This window comes from Onychomys torridus, chromosome 4 (assembly GCF_903995425.1).
Source record: "Onychomys torridus chromosome 4, mOncTor1.1, whole genome shotgun sequence".
Taxonomy (NCBI): Eukaryota; Metazoa; Chordata; class Mammalia; order Rodentia; family Cricetidae; genus Onychomys; species Onychomys torridus.
Genome location: NC_050446.1, coordinates 124388790 through 124412354, shown reverse-complemented (window position 1 = coordinate 124412354; position 23565 = coordinate 124388790). Strand labels below are relative to the sequence as shown.

General features: G+C 43.2%; 1 protein-coding gene across 3 annotated transcripts in view; it reads left to right on the top strand.

Annotated features, from left to right (window-relative positions):
- Window positions 1-23565, top strand: part of Rpn2 (ribophorin II) — a 50967-nt gene that overhangs the window by 9376 nt on the left and 18026 nt on the right. For all 3 annotated transcript variants that reach the window (XM_036186192.1, XM_036186191.1, XM_036186193.1), the window contains 7 exons: window positions 1071-1166; window positions 2338-2513; window positions 9050-9125; window positions 9779-9913; window positions 11906-12082; window positions 14732-14853; window positions 16429-16534. In XM_036186192.1, coding sequence (XP_036042085.1) covers window positions 1071-1166; window positions 2338-2513; window positions 9050-9125; window positions 9779-9913; window positions 11906-12082; window positions 14732-14853; window positions 16429-16534 — 888 coding nt within the window. The remainder of the gene's footprint in view (window positions 1-1070; window positions 1167-2337; window positions 2514-9049; window positions 9126-9778; window positions 9914-11905; window positions 12083-14731; window positions 14854-16428; window positions 16535-23565) is intronic.

Genomic DNA, 23565 nt, shown 5'->3' with positions numbered 1-23565 from the left:
GGGGGCTGTGGCCTCTCATGGGATGAGTATCAACAAAAGTTGTATGAGATGGGTGCATCCGAGCAGAGGCAAAGGGAGGATCTCATTGGCAGACAGGAGACAAAGAAAAGGTGCCAGGTAGAAATAGCCAAGGGCGGGAAAACAGTTCAGCTGGAAAGTGCAGGAGAAGAGAGTAAGATTCTGGGGCCTGCGGTGGGCCCTGCTGATGAAGCTGCCACAGAACGGGGTGGGGAGGGATGCCACTCAGACATTGTGTGCTATGTTGGTAACTTTGGATCTTTTTTGGGAGTGATAGGAACCATGGACGCCTTTAATAGTAATGCAATGTGGGTGCTTTGTATTTCCTAGGGTTTAGTCTTGTGGTGCACAGAATAGATCGCATGCCTTGAGGCAGTTAAACAAGGACTGCAACAGTCAGGTGAGGGATGACAAGGACCTGCCTTAGGGCAGAGACAAGCCAGAGGTCAGTGTTGGTTGAAAATAGAAAGGAAGTAGACTTGGAGGGAAGGGAAGAGTCAACCGCGGTTCCCCAGTGTCTGGTCTGGGTGGTTGGATGGATAGTGATGCTTGTGCCTGAGCCAGGAAGTCAGGTGAAAGAGGGAAGGCTTTACAGTCACTTTAGATTGGTTGTCTGACTTGGCTTTGGAGACAACCAGGACAACCTAGGACACTTAGCATCAGAGGACACTCTGACTCTGCCCTCTTCCACAGGCCACTTATCTGCTCTCGTCCCAGTTACTTTTCTGCTAATGGAGGTAATGATGGTGTCTGTGAGGGGCCTATGCTCATCAAAAGGGTGAGCACTGTGACACCCAACACAGGTCATGGCCAGAGCAGGGCACTTAAGTGGTTTCTACCCATTTCAGACTTGCTGTTCCTTGTGTAAAGTCAGCAATTTGGGGTAATAGTGTCCTGTGAAGAGTAACTATTTAAAACAGTTATCGCTAGAATAATCACACTTTAAGCCTCTGTAGATGGTTTTAGAATTTTATTTATCCCCCTAAGCACTTTTACCTTTCCTAGTTACTGTGTTATTTCACTACTTATCTTTGAATTTCTCCCTTGTTTAGAAAGCCTGTACCTTCATCAAGTCTAACATGGACCCCAGCAACGTGGACTCCCTATTCTATGCTGCCCAGTCCAGCCAGGTCCTCTCAGGCTGTGAGGTGAGCCCAGGTTCCTCTACTGCCTTCCACTTATTTGTTTATTTATTTATAAGCAGTAAGGTGCATTTTTAGAGAGAGTATAATGTCAGATTGTGAATATAATTTTTAAGAATAAGGAATTGTTGCTGTAGGTTGGAATTCATCCACATAATTTTTACTCCTACAAGAAAATATATTTCCCTTTAAGGGTTCACTGTAATGGCTTTTAGATTAGTTTTTCTTTTCTTTTTTTATTTTCTTTCTTTCTTTCTTTCTTTTTTTTTTTTTTTTTTTTTTTTTTGTTTGTTTGTTTGTTTTTTTGAGAAAGGGTTTCTCTGTGTAGTTTTGGCGTCTGTCCTGGATCTTGCCCTATAGACCAGGCTGGCCTCGAACTCATAGAGATCCGCCTGCCTCTGCCTCCTGAGTGCTGGGAATAAAGGCATGCACCACCACTGCCCGGCAGATTAGTTTTTCTTACAGTTCCTATCTCTTCTGGGAGGCCTTGAGATTTTCTTTCCTTTCTTCTTTAACATTTAAAAGCATTCAGTGCACCCTCACCTCAGATTTCTAGATCTTTCTGTTGAACAAGCAACTTGTTGGTATCTTTTGGGAGGTTGTCTTAGTTAGAGTTTCTATTGCTGTGATAAAACACCATGATCAAAAGGATCTTGGAGGGGAGGGAGTTTTGCTTAGACTTCCACATCACAGTTCATCATCAAAGGAAGCGAGGGCAGGAACTGAAGAAGAGGCAATGGAGGATTGTTGCGTACTGGCTTGCTCCTCATGTCCTGCTCAGCCTGCTCTCTTATAAACCTCAGGACCACCTGCCCAGAGGTGACACCACCTACAATAGTTTGGGACCTCCCACATCAATTTTTGGGCTTTTTTCCCCCCCAGAGCTGAGGACTGAACCCAGGGCCTTGTGCTTGCTAGGCAAATGCTCTACCACTGAGCTAAATCCCCAACCCCCCACATCAATTTTTAATGAAGAAAATGCTCTATAGACTTGCCCACAGGCCAGTTTTATTGAGGTGGTTTCTCAATTGAGGTTCAGTCTGCCCAAGTAACTTTAGCTTGTGTTAAGTTGATAAAAAACCCGTCTACAGAGGTGATTTTGTTTATGAACGTTTGATTTGGGGGTGCTGGGTGCCTTTCACCTGTTCTAACTCTGTGTCTGCCATTTCTTTCCTAGATGTCTGTTTCAAATGAGACCAAAGATCTGCTTCTGGCCACAGTCAGTGAAGATTCCACTGTTGCCCAGATCTACCATGCAGTTGCAGCACTCAGTGGCTTTGGCCTTCCCTTGGCATCCCATGAAGCCCTTGGTGCCCTTACCGCTCGGCTAAGCAAGGAGGAGACTGTGCTAGCGTAAGTTGTCAGTTGGTCACTTCCTGAGCATCGTCGTTTGTGTTGATTACTAACCTGAGAGGATCATTCATTGCTGCAGTGCACATTTCTGGACACCTGCTGTGGGCCAGGTGCTCTGTTAGATGTGGCAGACACTATTCTGGTGTGTGTGTGTGTGTGTGTGTGTGTGTGTGTGTGGTGTATGTGTGGTGTGTGTGTGTGGTGGTATGTGTGTGTGTGTGTGTGTGTGGTGGTATGTGTGTGTGGTGTGTGTGTGTGGGGGTGGGTGTGTATGTGTGGTGTGTGTGTGTGTGGTGTGTGTGTGTGTGGTGTGTGTGGGTGTGGTGTGTGTGTGTGGTGTGTGTGTGGTGGTGTGTATGTGTGGTGTGTGTGTGTGGTGTGGGTGTGGTGTGGGTGTGTGGTGTGTGTGTGTGTGATGTGTGTGTGGTGGTGTGTATGTGTGGTGTGTGTGTGGGGGTGTGGTGTGTGTGTAGTGTGGGTGTGGTGTGGGGGTGTGTGTATGTGTGGTGTGTGTGTGGGGGGGTGTGGTGTGTGGTGTGTTTGTAGCTGGAGGCCAGGCCAGGTGTCTTCCTCAGTCACTTTTCACCTTTTTTGTATTTGTTTTTTGTTTTTTATTTGAGGCAGGATCTCACTGTTTAGCCCCGGCTGTTGGAACTCCCTATGCAGACTAAGCTGTCCTTGAACTCACAGAGATCCACCTGCCTCTGCTTCCCAAGTGCTGAAATTGAAGGAGTGCATCATCACTCCTGGCATTCTACTTTGGGTTTTGAGACGGGCTGGCTAATGACCTCCAGGGGTCCTCCTGCTAGTACTGGGGTCACAGACACACTGCTGTGTCTAACTTTTCCTTGCATTAGGAGTCTGAACTCAGGTCCATGCCTGCATCTCCCTATCCCCAGTGACTGGCACTTGGATTAGGCAGAAAAGTCTGGTCCTTGGCCCTGTGGAGCTCACACAGACTTTATCTTCCAGCTGTTCAGGCAGAAAGCAAGGGCTGAGGTGGGGTGAGTCTACCGTTGTACAGAGACAAGTTGGAGGCTTGAGCAAGGGTAGATTACCAAAGGCCAGTGAGGCCAGTGAGCTACCCACGGTTTCTGGTGAGGCTTGGCCAGGGCTGCTGAGACGTTAGTACTAGTGAAGGAATGGGAGCGTACTTGATCCCTTGGAGTTGTGAGAAATAGCATCTATTGGGCACATGGATTCTCGGGATAACACAGTCTAGAAATCAGACTCTGGTCTTCTGTAAAAGGCAGAGCTAAAGAAAAAGTACTTTATAGGAATGATTTTCCCCCACATGTGAGAGTGTGTTTGCGTGTGTGCATGGGTATGGAGAACAGATTCATTGCAGGTACTGCTCCTTCAGTGCAGTCTACTTGTTTTTTGAAACAGGGTTTCCTTCCTTCCTTCCTTCCTTCCTTCCTTCCTTCCTTCCTTCCTTCCTTCCTTCCTTCCTTCCTCTTCCTTCCTTTTCCCTCCCTCCCTCCCTCCTTTGGGGGGGTTCAAGAGAGGGTTCCAGGCAGATAGATGGCTCAGCAGTTAAAAGCACTGGCTGCTCTTCCAGAGGTCCTGAGTTCACAACCATCTGTAATGAGATCTGGCGCCATCTTCTGGTATGTAGGCATATATGCAGACAGAATGCTGTATACATAATAAACAAACAAACAAACAAACAAATAAATAAATCTTTTTTTAAAAGAAAAGTTATTCTCTGTGTATTCCTGGATGTCCTGGAACTCACTTTGTAGACCAGCCTGGTCTTGAACTCAGAACTCTGCCTGCCTCTGTCTCCTGAGTGCTGGGATTAAAGGCATGCACCACCACTGCTCAGCTGACATGCTCAACTGGCATGCAGCTTGTCAATAGGCTAAGCTGGCTGACCAGGAAGCCCCAGGGATTCACCTGTCTTCTTTTTCCTAGTGGTGAGATAACACACACACACCACTGTCGGGACCCTGTGTGGCTTGTACGGTTATTATAAAGAGGTCTGGTAACTGACTTTGGAATGTTTGTTAAACTTAAAAGTGAAGATATATTTTTGAAATTATTCTTTAAAACTAAAACTTACCATTTAAAACAGTAGTCCATGTTGCTTTTGTGTGCCTCTGATGTGGGCACCTGGAGCCCTGCCGCGCTGACTGGTTCTCTGTCAGCTTGGTACAAGCTTTTGTCATCTGAGGGGAGGGGCCTCGACTGAGAAGACGCCTCTGGAAGACCGCGTTGTAGGGAAGTCTGTAGTGCATTTTCTTAACTAGTGATTGATGGAGGAGGGCCTAGCCATTGTGGGCGGTGCTATCTCTGGGCAGGTGGTCCTGGGTTCTATTAGGAAGCAGGTTAAGCAAACCATGGGGAGCAAGCCAGTATGCAGCACTCCTCCATGGCTTCTGCATCAGCTCCTGTCTCGGGTTCCTGCCCTGTTTGATTTCCTGTCCTGACTTCCTTTAACAGTGAACAGGAATATGGAAGTGAAAGCCAAATAAACTCTCCTCTTCAGGTTGCTTTTGGTCATGGTGTTTTGTCACAGCAACAGAAACCCTGACTGAGATACCTGTTAATGTTTTCTTTCACAGCAGGTTAACAGTACCAATGACTCCTTTCAGAACAGTGGGTTTAGGCCTGGAAATGAAAAGCAGTGGTAAGCCCTTACCATGAGTAAGGCCTGCTGCCATCAAATCAAACCACCTGGGCCCTGGGAATGGCTCAGCAGGTAAATCTGCTTGCCCTGAAGCTGAGATCCTGAGTTTGGGTCAGGAAACCACACGGTGCAGAGAGTGAACCAGCTCTGACAGGTTGGTCTCCAGCCTGCACATGCATGCCTACCCCAACCAAAAAGCGGGCTGGTTCCCAGAAGTTTGTGAGTGGGGTAGCAACAACCAGATTGTTTCTAAACTTGAAGCTTTGCTAAGGGAAGGGTGCAGTTGACATTCTCATTGTTACTTTTCGTCCTGCTCATTTTGACAAGGTCAACAGTGACTTAAGAGCAGAAAATCTCTCTTACACTCATGCTTTTGTGCATAATTTGCCTGGTGCTCGGCTCTTGGAAGTCTTTTATTTTAGGCCACTTGGGGTTTTGCTTTTGTTTTGGTTTTTTTTTTGTTTTTGTTTTTTGGGTTTTTTTGTTTTTGTTTTTGTTTTTGTTTTTTTGCTTTTATTTTGCTTTTTGAAACAGGGTCTCTTCATAGTCCTGGCCATCCTGGACCTCACTCTGTAGACCAGGCTAGCATTTAACTCACAGAGATCCACCTGCCTCTGCCTTCAGAGTGATAGAATTAAAAGTGCACCACCACGCCTGGCAGACCACTTGCTTTTGTCTCTGTTCATAATCCCTTTTAGTGGATTGCATCCCCAGTTAGCACCGTGTAATGTCATGTCACCATCATACTACCTTCTTAAAAAACAAAAACAAAAAACTTCCCATTTCCTGCCAGGAAAGGGGGGCACTTGGGAGATGAGGTAGAGGCAGGCAGATCTCGGTGAGTCTAGGCCAGCTAGAGTTACATGGTGAGACCCTGTCTCAAAAGAAAGAAAAGAAAACCCTCCCAATAGGAAGAAGCACAAGGAAAGGTAAGCTGCTTTGGAATCAGACACACTTGGCTTTGAGCCCAGGGTATGTTCCCTTCTTGCTGTGGGACTCTGGACAAGTTAATAATGTCTTTGAGTTTCATCTGCACAATGAGGCCAACAATCTTTACGACGTGGGCTCGGTGTAGAGATGGTAGATGTGCAGAGCTAAGCACTGTGCCTGTCCTTGGACATACAGTGTTTTGTTCTTGAGGATCGAGACGCTTCCTTGGTAGGACTGTAGTAATTTCTGTATTAGACCCTAAGTTGCTGTGCTTACGTGGCTCCTGAGTCTGACACAGTGGATGTGCCAAATAAAACGTTAATGAAGACTGACGTTATGCTTTTGTGTGGTTTGAGAAAAGGGCACATGCTGTCAGTCTGTCTTGTCTGTGCAGTACCTCTGTGCAGCAAGCTTATTGCTTCCTCTTCCCTGCAGCCTCAGTTGCTCTCACACCTGAAAGTGGCCTTCTTGAAGGATCATCCTAAAGGTTAGACTGGCAGGATGCTTTTAATTTTAATGAAGCGAATTTGGCCAAATCAGTAAGGGATGGTGTAAATTAGGACTGTCTGCGATGGACCTTTGTGTGTAAGTGGAGTTGCTCTAAGGAATGTCTGTTCATAAGTTAGTATTGAAAAGGAAAAAGTGTCGGTCTGAATGAGCCATCTGAACCAAGACCTTTGATAACTAAGTTCTTTGAATTATCTGCTGTATCTGAGCAGGACAGAGTTGGCTTTCTCTGTGGTGAACGTCGTATTCTAGAGGAAGGTTATTGCTAACGGGATAAGTAATGAAGCCAGCGACAAAACTTTCCTAAAACTAAGTGATTGGCTTCCTTATAGAACGTTTAAGATCAGTACAGCATGACATGCAGTTGCTCCAAAGAAGAGAAAAATGATGTCTTAACTGAAAAGTTCTTTTTTGACTGTCTTAGCAGCTGTTTTTGAGCTGGCATTTATTTGGGGCAGATGGAGGATTTTTGTTTTGTTTGGAAATTCAGGTTTCATTTTCTCAAGTGTGTTACAATGACAAGTGTCCTGGAGGAGTCATTAAAAACTCATGGGGCTTCTCTCTCCTTAAATTGTGACTCTTCTGTTTTCCAACTTGTCATCTTAATGGAATTAGCTTTCCGTGGAGGGAATCTAAATTGTTATGATCTCAACATAAGTAGACAGAGTCTTCCTCTACATTCACTGACACTGACTTCATAAGTAGTGGTTTACACGAAGACTCAGGCATCCCTTAGGAATTATTCAATTCTGTGCCGGAGCAGCAGAACATTTGACCACCAGGGGGCCTCAGCTTCCCTCATTTTACCCAGAGAAATGTCTGTGCTCTCCATCCAGACTATCTGCAATAACAGAAAAAAATCTAATTAAAAAATTACGTGGGCAAAAGTATCATGTTCCACCTTAAAATATGTTGTAGTTGTTATTTAGGTAGGAGTGTGTGTGTGTGTAGAGGCAGGCACATGACACATGTGGAAGTCAGGGGAAAAAAATTTTTTTGTGACCAAGTCTCTCTGTATAGTCCTGCTGTCCTGAAACTCACTCTGCAGACCAGGCTGCCTCGAACTCACAGAGATCTGCCTGCCTGTGTGTCCTGAGTGCTGGGATTAAAAGTGTGTGCCAACGCACCCAGCAAAATGTTTCTCTTATAGAATACATTCTTAAAATAATAAAAATATATGAGTAAAACAAAGAATAAAATGCTGATACATGCCACACTGTAGATGAGCAAAAATTAAAAGGTCATGTTGCAAGGTGGCAGTGATGCATGCCTTTAATCCCAGTACTCAGGAGGCAGAGCCAGGTGGATCTCTGTGAGTTTGAGGCCAGCCTGGTCTACAGGGTGAGATCCAGGACAGGCACCAAAACTACACAGAGAAACCCTGTCTCGAAAAACCAAAACAAACAAACAAACAAGTCATATATTAGGGATGATATCATACCAGTGGTAGAATGCTTACTTGGTGTACACAGAACCTGAAACTGATGCTCAGCACCTTCCCAACAAGTCATCTGTTGTGAGAATATCCAGAACAGATAAATCTATAGAAGTGTGTTATTGGGGTGGGGGGGGGGGTGCTCCACCATGTAGGGGAACTGCTTAATGCCCTGGACCTTTATTTGGAACTCATGGAAATGTTCTGCTGCGTATAAACAGAGATAGTGGTTGGATATTGTGACTGTAGTGAGTGCCACTGAATTCACTTTATTTTGAATTTTGAGATTAAAGGGCTTGGTATATAGCTTAGCTGGTAGAGTACTGCTTGAGAGTTGAGTTGTGGAGAGAGAATGCTTTCAGAGCATGCATGAGGTCCTGGATTCCTTTCCTAGCACTACATAGAGCAAGTATGGGGGTATACACCTGTGATCCCAGCACTCAGAAAGTAGAGGCAGGAAGACCAGGAGTTCAAGGTTCCATCAACAAGTTTGAGGGCCTGGGCTATATAAGACCCCTCTCCCAAAATTAAATAATAAATTTTAAAATTGAATATCATTTTAATAGTAAAAGTCATTGTTCATAAGAATTAAGTATATATTAGACATGTATTCCTAAGGTCTTATATAGAGAATACTAAATAATGATTAGGAGAAAATAAGACTAAACCTGTCCCTTTCTCTCCTGAATGTCGGAGGGAGTGTCACTGTAGAACTTTCAGTGCGAAGCTGGTGGTCTAAGTGGTAACCGTGGAGCACACGGTTGCCGAATATTTTCCTTGTGTGCTTTAGTCTAGTTTTGGAAAAGTTGCTCCAATTTCTGCCCAATGTACAAACATAGGTCTCACAATACTTCTTTAGTCTTGAGTAGATCACACGATCCTTCTTTAGTCTGGAGTAAGAAAGATAGACGGTTGACAAGCAGCCAGTTTCAGCCTAGCATAATATCCTGTATAAGGTAGAGAATGCCTTCAGGCATGTTTCTATACAGTTAACTAAATCTTAATCTTGGTGCTTTACTCTTTACCTTCCAGAACGGTCCAGGCTCTGCAGACAGCATCCCACCTATCACAGCAAGCTGACCTGAGGAACATCGTGGAGGAGATTGAGGTATAAATCTGTTTCTCCAAATGAGTCTTGGAGCAGGTCCTGTCTTTGACACCCTTTAAGACACTCTTGCAAGTAGACATGACTGGTTTCTTGTAACAGGCTTTGTATCTTTTATATCCATGGCTGTTAAGTCCAACATGCTTGGGTTCTTTGTATTTAAGCAGTATGTCCTAGAGAATATTTGTTAGGCTAATAATGGTCATAAGTTATGGAACCAACAAATCTAAAACTCAAATGCTTCTCTCTACCACTTACGGCTTTCTAATTGCAGGTAAGATGTGGGAGCCAGTAAGGTTAAAAGAGTCTGCATATATTAACTTGCTGCCTGTTAAGTAGATACTATGGGTGAGGTTTTTTGGTTGAGACAGTCTTATTATGTAAACCATATTGGTCTTAAATTTGTCATCTTCCTGAGCTAGGATTTTAATGTGTGCTGCCATCCCTGGCTCACTGCAATTTTTACTATTGCTCAGACTTGTACCCAGGATATTCTGTTCCTTGGGCCACTCTGAAGAGCTATATAGCACTAAGTGGTTATGGTGGTCTTCTGGTTTAGTGAGATTTCTCAGAAAGGCCAGCTCTGGGGTGACTGTACTTTTGTATCTCATTTCTGTGATCTCTGGTCCCAGTGTGCCTCCGTTTCTTCATGACAGGACCTTGTTGCTCGACTGGATGAACTAGGGGGCGTGTATCTCCAGTTTGAGGAAGGCCTGGAAACCACAGCGTTGTTTGTTGCTGCCACCTACAAGCTCATGGACCATGTGGGGACTGAACCATCCATAAAGGAGGTGCCTGTCTAATAATTCTCCAGCACGTAACTCAAAGGCATTGACAAGTTTATCTTTCGAGGAGACCTGTTTCCAGAGAGGGGTATTCAGAGCATACCTTAGGGTATTGTTATTCATGATTTAGGGTAGGTTTTAAGAATGAGAAGTAGAAAGGTATAATGCTTGTACTTAGAAGCTGATAGTTGTGTGACAGGCACCTGTGTACATGAGGCACTTGCATGCCATTAAATAGGGGCAAGGTCAAGTGTATCACCCTCCTGACAGCCCTTTTTGCCTGTCTCCTGTGTGCTTCCCTCTTTACTGGCCCCCAGAGAGCCTCTCTCCAGGAAGTACCCTGGACTACAGAATTGCCTGTTCTCCCCTCTCCCCTTCATCCTCAGCAACAACTAATTCAGATGATCTCAGCTGCTGGATGTAGGCTTCCTGCTGTTTCCCTGAGAAGCGGGTGTGTCCTCCAGATACTGCTAAGAATGGATTTTGTTTGGGGGGGGGGAGTGCGTGTTTGTTCTTAAGAAGAGCTTCTTAGCCTGAATGGTTTAATTAGAATATGTGTGTGATACATATTTTTAAGTAGAACCTCTCTGTCCCTTGTGTGTGAGGTTACCAACCTTTGGTCTAAAGTACTTAAAATACAAGTTCTGATACTTAGATTTTTAGAGAAAGGGTTTGAATCTAAAACTAAACTCATTTCTTCTATGCATCATGCAAATGTCTTTATGTAACCAGCAAATAGCATCTGTCTTGGGTAGCTAGGATTAGTTTTCTCCTAATTTGTTCATGTCCCACACTCTCACTGCGTCCATTCCTTCTTCCTCAGCGTAGGAGTTCTAGAACTGTCAGGCTCCCTTTTCACTTCTGTCGGGGTGAGCACTAAGGAATGCAGGGTCTTCTGGTACAAATTGTTTGGGGGGCTTTCTGTAGGCCGTGACATAGATGGACTGCTGATTCTCTACATATATACAACTTAAACTTTTTCTTGTTTTAGTCCCAAGCTGTTACTAACCAGGTATTTGGCTAGAGTAATTTTGCTGTCACTGCTTTTGACATAACAATTCTAGTGAATAGTCACCCATTTTAACATGTCAATAGCCTACTGATGGAAAAATGTAATTGGTACAATTACAGAAAATTATTTCATGTCGACTATGAATAACACTGTCAGGAAGAAGGGAGCTTTCTTGTTAGATGGTAGATTTTTAAAGAGCAAAACTGATTGAAGTAGAAAATGTTTCCTCTTAAGCAAACAACCTCCAGAATTGTAATCATGCCTTTTAGGGCCACTTGTTTTAAAATTGCTTTTCATTTTTCTCCTTTATGCAGCCCACGGGTTCTTAATGGAGACTTAGATTTTAGTTTCTTTCTAGTACATACTTTGACCATAATTTTGCCCTTATGAATACAGAATTGGCCTATTTTATTATTCAAAGAGAGGCTAGGAAGGAAGATAGTTTAGCTGAAAGGGTTATGGGAATTAGGAAAGAACAGAATTTCTATGGCAGGGTTTTGGAACAAACAAGTTTTTCCTTCCTTCCCTAACTCCATCCCTTCGAACTATATAACTAGTGTTAATTTATCATGCCTCAGTTTCCTTATTTAGAAAGTGTTTGTAGCCGTCAGTCTGTCAAGGCTTTGTCATGATTTGAGGTAGTGCATGTGAAGCAATTATCGAGGCCTCGTATTTAAGAGTTGATTACTGTTACAGGAATTTTAGCCTCCACTTTCATCTCGCAGTAGTTAGCTGGGTAGTTTGCATTTATGTACTAACCTGTCATTAAAGGATTAACAAATAAATGAATAAATTTCTGTTTATAATAGGAGATTGAATTAAAAATGATCAAACTCAGATTTTAAGTTTAAATGCAGCATTTTGCCCCCCGTAGTCCGCCATTTGGATTAATGCTGTATTGACTGACATATAGGAATGATGTGGGGGTTGGGAGGCCCTTTAATTCCTGCACAGGGGAGCTGAGCTGTCCTTCCCTCTGCTCTCAGGATCAGGTCATCCAGCTAATGAACACAATCTTCAGCAAGAAGAACTTTGAGTCGCTCTCAGAAGCTTTCAGTGTGGCCTCTGCTGCTGCTGCATTGTCCCAGAATCGCTACCACATACCAGTGGTGGTTGTGCCCGAGGGCTCTGCTTCTGACACCCAGGAACAGGCTATCCTGCGGGTATGACCTCCTGTCCAAGACTGTCATTCTCTGCTTTTTCTAGTCCAAGACTTTGGTATGTGGTCTAGAGCTGGTTATAGCCCATGAGGATACACCAATAAGTACACATGGGGACATGAGCACAGGGGCCAGGCCCAAATGCTTTCGAAGCTACTGAAAAGAAGTAAGGCCCGGGGGACGGGGTGACACACTCCTTTAATGCCAGCATTCTGGAGACAGAGTGAGTTTGAGGACAGCCAGGGCTACACAGAGAAACCCTGTCTCAGGAGAGGAAAAAACCAAAAACAAAAACACAGAAGAGGGACTGAAGCGGTGGCTCCATAATGAAGAGCACTTGCTGCTGCCCTTGCAGAGCTTGAGTTTCTTTCCCAGCATGCACCTGGCAGCTCACGCCCACCTGTAACTCCATCCCCAGGGATCTGACGTCCTTCTAGCTTCTGTGAGCACCAGGCAATCATGTTACACATAGGGACATGCAGGCAAACATTCATAAAACAAAAATAAGTCTTTTGAAAGAATAAAAAGAAGAAAATCTTTTTTTTTTCCTTGAAAATTATAAATAGCATGAGCTTCCCGTAAGTCAAGCTCAAGAAAACTGCCGTCTGGTCCATCGCTCCAAGTGTAGAGTCTTGTTCCTAAAATCAATTCCTGGAGCTGGAGCTGTAGACAGGGGTAGAGCATTTGCCTAGCATAGAACTAAATCCCCAGGACCACAAGACCCTAAGTAAGTTAAGTACAGTGAATTTCTGATAAATCTGTAACTCCAAGGTAGAGAGGTATGGATTTGATCATTATCTTCACACATGAAAAAAAAAAGTAGTAATAAAACCTATTTCCTGGTGACAAAACAGTCCAAATAGGTTGTTTTGTTTAATTATTTTGTATATGTGGGTGTTTTGCCTGCATATATGTCTGTGCACTACTTGAATGCCTGGTACCTGACTCCTCAGATACCTCAGAGGGAGTATCCGATCCCCTGGAACTTGAGTTACAGATGGTTGTGAACCACCATGTGGGTGCTGTGGCTTGACCCAGGCCCTCTAGAAAGCAGCAAGTGCTCTTAACCACTGAGCCATCTCTCCAGCCCCCAAACAGATTGTCTTAAGACAACTTTTAATTCCCACATAATTCTGATGCCTCTGGTTCATTGTTAAGTATTTGCTTCTTCCTCCTTGTTGCTAATTGAGTAGCCTCCTCCACTCATGGTCCTCCCACACACAGCACTGAACACAGACTTTTGTGTTAAGCCTTCGTACAGAGCAAATGAACAAATCTTAAGTTTACCTAGAAGTTTCATCTTAAATGAAGCATTTGCTGGTGTTTGTAAACCACTAATAAACTCAGATCTCTGTAGTCAGCATTCTGTTTGTGTCAGTGTTGGTCCATCTGTCCACAAGTTTGACTTTGATAACCTTCTGAGAAGGTGCCCCATATTTCAAAATTGTCTGTCTCCTTTAGTACAAATTATGTCTCTCCAACTAAGAGCAGGCTGAGAAATAACCTCATTAACATAATTCTCTACGTTGAGGTGGATTAAGAGAGCACAGTGGCGAAAGTATCGCTCTGAGGCTGCAGACAGACATGTACACTCAGTACTGGAGTGTTGAATCCTGGCCTGACCCTCTTTAACTGACCTGGGGCCTCTGGTGGTCCAGAACCTCCAAACTTTCCCATAGTCTCCGTTTCTCTATCTGTGAATTAGGGATTTTACTGTCTGCTTTAGACAGCTGGTAGGAGGTCTGGTGTTTGGCATAGGGTAGATTTTCAAAAATGATAGGTATTGACTGGGTCTATAAAAATGGCTCATTGGATAAGAATACTTGCTATGCAAGCATAAAGACCTAAGTTTGGATTCCTGCACCTGCATACTCACACCTACACATGCGCATAGGCAGGCTCACAGGCACAAACACAGTAAATAAATTACTCCCAATCCTTCCCCCAGCATGTTTTTCTTACTCATAATTTTAGTGGGGTTTTTTGTTTTAAGATATTATAGTAGAGTTGATAGGACAAGGGTTCAAAAACAAGAAATAATAAATTGAGTATGGTGATAGACACCTGTCATCTCAGCATTTGCCAGGCTCAGGAAAGAGTATTCCATGTTCCAGAGCAGACTGAGTTACATAGAAAGACATTGTCTCTTAAATAAAAAGGAAATAGAGCTGTAAAAACTACTAACACAGCCTGTAATCTTGGGAAGCTCTGACAGGAGGATCCCAAGTTCAGAAGCTTGCCTGAGCCATGGAGTGATGATTCAAGACCAACCTGGGCAACTTAGAGTCGGGGATATAGCTCAGGGGTAGAGCTCTTGCCTAGCACACACAAGGCCCTGGTACTGTGAAAATACATAATTAGAACCAGTTACACTCACACACAAATCATATATACAGTCTCTAGTTTCTCCTCAAGGTGGTTGGACAGGCTTATCTGTAGGCTCATCCCCGGCTGTAGAATTCTACAATGTGTCCTGTTGTCACACATAGTTGGTCTCTGGTAGGCAGCAGACCAAAGTCAGTGCACATCACCAAAGTAAGGTGCTTGTTCTGCAGAGCTGGTTTCCTGTAGATAAAGTGCCCTGGCGACCAAATTCTCACTGCCTTCATCTTTGTTCTATTCACTTGTGCTTTGTTTTGTTTGACTTTCTAGTTGCAAGTCAGCAATGTTTTGTCTCAGCCTCTGACTCAAGCTGCAGTTAAGCTGGAGCATGCTAAGTCGGTGGCTTCCAGAGCTACTACTGTCCTGCAAAAGATGCCCTTCACACTTGCAGGGTAAGTCTGGGACATGGAGATCTGTGCAGGCCACCAAGCTCTGTGCTTTGGACAGTTAACTTTCAACTAGTGTAACTGATTCATAGGGGTTAGGCCAGCCTGGTCTACAAAGAGAATTCCAGGACAGCCAGGGCTGGTACCCAGAGAAACCTGTCTCAAAAAACCAAAACAGGTTCATAGGGGTCATAAACCCCATTTGCCTAATGTTATCAGTCCTAGAGGAGAGTGTTAGAGATTTCTAAAACCAGCCTTACTAACTCTGTCCTTGTCTCTCCAGTGGGATCTGTCTTGTCATTGTGTTCCTACTTTTAAATTTTGTATTATTTTTGTCTGATATATGAATAATACATTTTAGAAAAATCAGAAAACATAAGTCATCCATAATGAATTCTACCTAGAGATAACTACTACTACATTTTTTAGTCCTTTGGCTATGAGTCTCTAAGTACATTTTATTCTTTAAATTCTTTTTAGATTTATTTATTTTATCCTGTGTGTATGTGTGCATTACTTATGTGTGTATATGTGTACTACATGTGTACCTGGTGCCCACAGAGGTCAGAAGAGGGCATCAGATCCCCTGGAACTGGAGTTACAGATGGTTGTGAGCTGCCATGTGGGTGCTGGGGATTGAATCCAGGTCCCCTGCAAGAGCAACAAGTGCTCTTAACCACTAAGTCATCTCTTCAGCCAAAGGTACATTTTAAAAACTGAATGAGAGTCTTGTGTGTCATGAACAGTTGCCCCATGGGATTAAATGTTTGTCTCCCAAAATTTTAATGACTATTCTTGGTATGTGTGTTTCTCAAAAATTAAGTCTTGGTTTCTATATAAAACCTTATTTAGTATCAGTGAGTTACTACCATATGGAGGTTGGAATATTGGAGAGAATGTATTTTTTCCACAGTGGTCAAGGATTCTCCACTAGACATCAAATGATCAAGTGAACTTGTCTCTAGAGGAGATGGTTTGGTGTGACAGTAAAAGTCATTGGAATCTTTCTGCATGATTATAGGGACTCTCCACCTTTCTTCTGTTTGAAATAGAGGATTATTAATTTATAAAATAAAAACAACATGCTTTTTGATAAATTCAAAAACAGAATATAAAAAAATTACACACAGCTCTACTCCCCTACACCAACAACTTTGGACATTTGGACTGTTTCCTTGAGTGGTTTTGTTGGTCAGCATATCTGAGGCTCAGTGGTAGAGCACTGTGCGGCATGCCCTGGGCCTGGATTCTACCCCCACACAGAAAATGACCACAGAGAGTGGAATGGAGTCAGACTGGCCGACCTGCCTGTAGTACCTTCCATTGTAAGAAGGCACTACAGGGCTGGACTTTGAGGCCCAGGAGGGAAGCAAAGAACACTGTACATTAGGACATGGGTGATCCTGGATGATTTTTAATTTCCCCACTCACTTGTGGCTGAGCTGGAGACTGCTGAGTGGTACAGGGAGACAGCAAGGAAGGGAGTAGCCCTGGACTGTAGCAAGGAGATACTTGGTAGCCAATGTGATACACTCAGGACTTCTCTTGAGTTCTTGCTGACTTTGCTGTCGTTCCCAACAGGGATGTTTTTGAGCTAAACTTCAAGAATGTGAAACTGTCCAGTGGCTACTATGACTTCTCCGTCCGAGTTGACGGTGACAGCCGTTACGTTGCAAACACTGTAGAGGTAGGTGCTTTCCTTGTCGTCCCTATTGCCACATGAATATATCTAAATAACCAAGGCATGAAGCCTCAGTTATCTGGTATATGTTGCCGTCTGTTGTGCCCAGGGGAAGGTGACCTTGACCTTTTGAACCTCCTCCTGTCTTTGCCTCTGTTCTGGGGTTAGAAGCGAGGGCCGCACACTCTTTCGATCTTCTTCCTTTCATCTCGCCTATATTCATTCACTGGAGTCCTGGAAGGAGGAGAACCTGCCTTCCCTCCGTTTATTTCTGCAGCGAGTTTATAGCGCGGCTTGTAGTGTGTTATGGATGTCTGTTGGACCACTGGTCAGGGTCTCGCAGTCACTGGTTTTGATTGCCTGCCATCCTAATTTTGCCTTTGAAGATATGCTCAGCTAGACACCTTTGACATTTTCTTTAAATAAAAAGAATAGGCAGCCAGAAGGTTTGACCTTTTCAAAAGCAGGCCCTCCTTACCGGTTAGATACTTGTTTTGAAGTTTGGCAGAAAGGAAGATGTTTTCTGGAACTCCAGTCACTGCCTCATGTCTGACCTTTTGGGCACGAGACAGCTGATCTGATCAACTCAGGAGAACATAGTTTGGCTAGAAATTAATTTACTGTGTATCTTGAACTTTTCAATTTCAGAATATTTTTCATCAGTTTTCTCTAAGAGACCGTATTTGCAACATAACACATCATAGAGAAAACTCTTGCCTTCCTTGCAGCCTTGGTCTTGTGTCTTGGGAATGGCTTTCTAGCTCCATGGCGAGGCTCATACTTGGCTCTTCCCTTCCTTCATTTCGTTTCTAGTCGTTCTCCAGCACCTGCACACCTCACTCTGATTTCTCACCAACATCGGTGCTACACATGGTTATGATAGGTCGTGTCGTGTTGCCGTGTGATGTTTTTCTCTGATGCGGTGCGAGGTTGAGCACTGTCCTCGTGGTCGTTGGGCAGCTCTGTTTCCTCCATATGAATCATTCGTCTGTTCTGATAGTTTATTGGCCTTCTTCTCTTACTGGCTTTAAAGAGTAGTGTATGTTCTAGACACTAAGCCTTAGTTGTGAGCTTCAGGTTTCTTCTCAGAAGTATTTTATGGCCTCTTGATACATACATATTTTAAAGCTTTTTTCTAGATTATGGGGTAGGATTTTTTTTGTAGTGTGTGTTTGGTGCCTACACATGTGTACACTGTATGCAGATGTGCTCACATGTGTGTGTGTATAGAGACCAGAAATCCACATCAAGTGTCTTTATCACTCTCCATCTCTCTGTCATTTAAGACAGTGTCTCTCACTGAATCTGGAGCTTGCCTTTTTGGCTTGGCTTGGCTGGGTGGCCATCTACTGGGTTTCCTAGGATCCACCTATCTCTGCAGGTGTGTGCATGTGTGTGCGTGCGCGCGCGCACAAGTTGTCTTGTGACCTCCACATATTTGCCATGGCATGCACATCCATACTCACACACACACAAATAAATAAATGTAATTAGTTGGGTGTTTTGTTTTGGTTTTGGTTTTTTGGTTTTTCTTTTTTCCTTTGTGTGTGTGTGTGTGTGTGTGTGTGTGTGTGTGTGTGTGTGTGTGTGTGTTTTGTTTTCAGAGATATGATTTCTCTGTGTAGTTTTGGTGCCTGTCCTGGATCTCACTCTGTAGACCAGGCTGGCCTCGAACTCACAGAGATCCGCCTGGCTCTGCCTCCCGAGTGCTGGGATTAAAGGCGTGCGCCACCACTGCCTGGAGTAATTTGTTTTGTTTTGTTTTGTTTTGTTTAAGAAAAATTCTTATAGTACCCCGGGGGACAGAAAGTCCTCTAATGTTTTCTTCCAGCACTTTTCAGAGCACTTTTCTCCTGATAGCTTCAATATACTGTAATTTGTTCTTGCTCTAGTATTTATATCCTCTTGGTAATTGCACCAAACACATTATATCACCATTGTTTTCTATATGTGTTGCCTTTTCTTTGGGCTAGGAACTTCATGTGGTAGAAGCCAAATCTTAATCAGCCAGTGTTTAGTTTCTATCTTAGACCACTTAGAAAAAGAAAAGGAATGTTTTTCCTTCTCGGGTGCTTAGAAAGGCTGCCGTGCAGTGATCTGCAAAGGCGAGCCTTGGTGCATGCCCTCGCGTGCTCTCTTTGTGACTTTATTGAGATGTAATTTATAATCTCATGAAATTTACTCATTGAAAGTATGTAATTAGATATTCTTGGTATATTTAGGGTTGTTTAACTATAACCATCACTCCTGACTATTCTAGAACACCTACTATCCTAAAAGTCAGACTTCTGTCGTTGGCAGCTGCTCTCCCATCTCTCCTGCTTCAGCCCAGCATCCACACATGACTTTTTCTGTGGTCAGCCTCTTCAGGATGCTCATATGGTTGCAATCACACAATATGTTAACTTCTGCCTTTAGATTTTTTTCTCACTTAGTGCAGTATTTTTAGAATTATCTGTGATTTAGCATGCTTAAGTACTTTGTTTATTTCTATGTCTGACAAACATGTTGTTTATTTATATTTGATACTTGTGCTTTATACTGTTTGTGCATGCTAGGAATCATTGAGTCCAGGGCCTCACATATTCTGAGCATGGGTATTTTCACTTTTTGGCTCTTACAAATAATGCTGCTGTAAACATTCATGTGTAAGTTTCTATTGAAACATTTGTTCAAAGTTTGTTTGGGAAAAGAATTGCTAGGTTACGTGGTAGCTCCATGCCTACCTTGGAGGATCAGAGCAGGAACACCATGTCCAATTCCAGCCAGCTTTCGTTGAAGGTTGTAGTTTCTCTGCATGCTTGCCATAATTTTTTTGTTCTTTTTGGTTTGGTTTGGTTTGGTTTTTTGAGGCAGGATTTCTCTGTGTAGCCCTGGCTGTCCTGGAACTCACTCTGTAGACCAGGCTGGCCACGAACTCACAGCTCACAAAGCTCTGCCTGCCTCTGCCTCCTAAGTGCTAGGATTAAAGGCATGCACCACCATTGCCAGCTGTATTTGTGTATCTTCCTGGAAGAAATGTCTATGTAGATACTTTGCTTATTGATTTAAGACTAAACAAAACAAATATATAAGCCAGGTGTGCTGACTTATGCTGCTCAGGAGGTAGATAGAGGCAGGAGCATCATGACTTCAAAGCTAGCCTGGGCTACCTAATGAGGCTCTATAAGGGGTTTGTCTTTATTCCCCACCCTCTTTGTTTCGAAGATTTATTTTTATGTATATTAGTGTTTTGCCTGCATTTAGCTAAGTGTACCAAGTATGTCTGGTACCCCCGGAGTCCAGAAGACGGCATTGGATCCCCAGAAACTGGAGCTAGGGATGGTTGTCAGTGAGTGATACGTAGGTGCTAATAACCAAGCCCAGGTGCTCTTAAGTGCAGAGCCATCTCTCCAGCCTCTACCTCCACCCCTGAGTAACTCTTATTTCCATTTGTTTCTCTTTTAAATGTTTGATTTAGAAGACTTCTTTATATATATATACACCTATAATTCCCTTTTCAGATGCATGGGTTCTTTGTTGTTGTTGTTTTGTTTTTTTGCCAGAGATCGAACCCAGGGCCTTGTGCTTGCTAGGCAAGTACTCTACCGCTGAGCTACATCCCCAGCCCCCAGAGGCATGTTTTACAGATATTTTCTCCCAGTCTTTAAGTTGTCTTCGTATTTTCTTGAGACTAGCTTTTTAAATGCAAATATTTTAATTTATTTATCTGTCTTCTATTTTGTTTATTTGTTTATTTGTTTGTTTATTTTTTATTTAGATACTATTAAAGAAATAATTTCTTAAATTAAGATCATAGAAATGTTTCTTAATAAGAGTTTTATAATTCCAAAAACTCTTAGACTTAGGTCACTGATGTGTTTTGAAATGGTTTTGTGTATGCCTAACCCCTTTCCTTTGGATATGGATACCAGTTGTCCCAGCACTGTTTGTGGCAGACTATTATTGCCCGCTGAATTTTCTCGACATTGTCAGGACTCAATTGGCCATAAGTTTAAGGATTAATTTTTGGACCCAAAAATTCAATCCTATTGATCTATTTTTGTCTGTATGCCAGTACTACCCTATGGGTTATTATAACAGCTTGGCCTCTTATAATGTCAGGTCTGGTGTTTGTCCAAGTGTTTTTATAGTTGTTGGAAAAACTGAGCACAAAATAGCAGAATTGTCTAATAGCTGTTCATGCAGCAATCATCCACTCTTCATCCCTTATTGAGGCCATTTATTGTCCTTCCTCTTCCCAGGGATGACATAAGCAGGAAAAAATTTCTCTCCCACTTTATCACGTGAGAACTTGGTGTGTGTCCATGTGTATACATGTACTTTGATTTCTTTTGCTATATGTGCAGCTTGACTGTGTAATTTCAGTAATTGCAGGTCAGCAAGTCCTGTTTTCCCCCCTTTAGAGATGCCAACGTTGGTCAGCATGCATTTGTGGTGGTTTTGTATAGAAGTTTGTAATAGCACCATTGACATCGGACTGGCTGTCAGGGGAAGCATGGATTTTGGAAGCTCTCATTAGCATTAATTGCCCCTAACGCACTATCATTTTTGACAGTAATAAGCCAAACGGGGAGTTAACTACTCTCAGCAGAAAGACCACATTTCCTGGTGTTGGAACATTTGTGGGGGATGTATGTGGTATATAGTTCAAACAACCAAAGTTTGCTCCTGTGTGAAGCGGGCCCAGCTGATTCCAGTGGCACACAGCCCCTTTCCTTTTGAGACTGACCCCCTAGCACTGGTTTGAAGGAAGAGCTAACCAACAGGAACCCTACACCACACACTTAAAGCAAGCCTGAGAAAGCTATGGTCTTTATTGTACAGCTTGCTGTAAAAGGATGGCACGGAATGCTTTTCTTTTGAGTGTTTCCAGAGTTCCATTTGTAGTGAGATTTTAGGAGCGAAAAGATTTGTTTTAGACTGCTCTCCGCTCGCTAACAGCCCTGCAGTGTTTCTGTGAAGAAAGGGAGCTTGTTATTTGGCAGCTTTTTAAAATAGGAAAACAAACCAAAATTACTCAAGTTCACTAGTTTGCCCTTGTGTGCATTCCATGTGTCCATATAGTCTGGGAATGCTCGTGGTGGTTCCTTCAGATAGACATTCAGTGGGATCTCAATGAGCAGGCGTTGATGGCGTGTTACTCCTCATGGTTAAGAAATGTGGTGACTTTCTTATTGCTATGTTCTGGATACTCTGAAGAGCCTTATATGATCCTTAAACATCCATTTATCTGCCTTCATCTGCTGAGAGTAAAATAATTGTTTTGAATATATTTATTGGGTGATGCTTTATTTTTAAATTTACCCGGGTTGGGGATTTAGCTCAGTGGTAGAGCAAAGGCCCTGGGTTCGATCCTCAGCTCAAAAAAAAAAAAAAAAATTTACCCTTTGACAATTTCATATATGTATATAATGCATTCTTATTACATTTACCCCCACCCTCTTAGCCCCTCCCATCCTTGTCAACTCCTCCCTACAAGTCCCCTCCCATTTTTTCATGTCTTTGTTTTGTTTCTGTTTCTGCTTGTTTTGAGAGAAAGAAACAACAGGAAGTTGGGTGGGTAGGGAAGTGGAGAGGAAGAGTTGGGAGAAGGGAAAAATATGATCAAAATTTTGGGAATTTTTTAAATTTAAAAATAATGTGTATAGAGCTGGAAGGTGGTGGTGTATGCTTTTAATCCATCACTCAGGAGGCAGAGGCAGGTGGATCTCTGAGTTCCAGGACAGCCTGGTCTTCTGAGCAAGTTCAGGACAACCAGGGCTACACAGAGAAAACCTGTGTTGGAAAAACAAACAAAAAGACTGTATATGACCCACATTGTCCAGATTATCCTAGTATTTAAAAAACAGGAGTTAAATATACATGTGAAATATGTGCTTGTTTTCAAAGTACAGAAAAGTTATAATGAATGAGTCTTCCCCTGCCCCATTCTCTCAATTCAGTCCTTCTTAAGAAAACTATCACTAGTAGTTTCTTGAGTGCTAAGAAAAAGTAAAAGATGAAGCTGGAGAAATGACTCAGTGGTTAAGAGTACCTGCTTCTCTTCCGGAAGACCTGAGTTCAGTTCCCAGCACCCACATCAGACAGTTCACAGCTGCCTGTAACTCCAGCTCTAGGGAATCTGATGTCTCTGTCCTCCACAGACACCCGTACTCATGTGTACACACCCACATTCAGACACATACACATATTTAACATGATAAAAATAAATCTTTTTATTTGGTTGGTTGGTTTTTGTTTTTATTTTTTGTTTTTTTGAGACAGGGTTTCTCTGTGTAGCCCTGGCTGTCCTGGAACTCACTCTGTAGATCAGGCTGTCCTCGAACTCACCACCTGGCAAAATAGCTCTTTTTTAAAAAGTAACCATTGAGGTGGGGAACAACTAAACATGTTCTTTTTTATGAGCAGGGGAGGGATCATTTGATAAAAAGAGGTATATTATTTGCCGCGAGATGGTGGCGCACGCCTTTAGTCCCAGCACTCAGGAGGCAGAGGCAGGCGGATCTCAGAGTTAGAGGGCAGCCTGGGCTACAGAGCGAGTTCCCAGACAGCCAGGGCTGTGACACAGAGACACCCTGTCTTGAAGAAATTGCCAAGAACCTCTCTGGGCCTGACTGCGCATAGGAAAGCTTGCTCAAGTTCTGAACCCTGTGACTGGTGAGGCCTGTGGAGGCTTTTGGTTCTTTCCATGGCTGGCCTGTTCCAGCTGATGGCCTGCAGCTCCTTCCTCTGCTGCCATAACTACCCAGCCTAGCTCGTTGCCAGGCAGTGATGCCAAATACAATTCTGCCAGTAAATGGTTGTATATACACAAGTAGAGGTAACGTCCTACAGCTTCTGAGAAATCTTTCACATTCAAAAGTTTTTTTAAGAAGATAGAAGACTCTTCAGGCAGGTGATTGAGGCTGCTGTCACACAACAGTTCTTATTGAAGCAGGAGAGAAGACTACTAAGAAGGGTTAGTTTGATTTCCCTTCTTTGGCTTTGATTTGCTGCCATCGTATCTTGATGTGGCATCTTGGGAATGTCAAGGC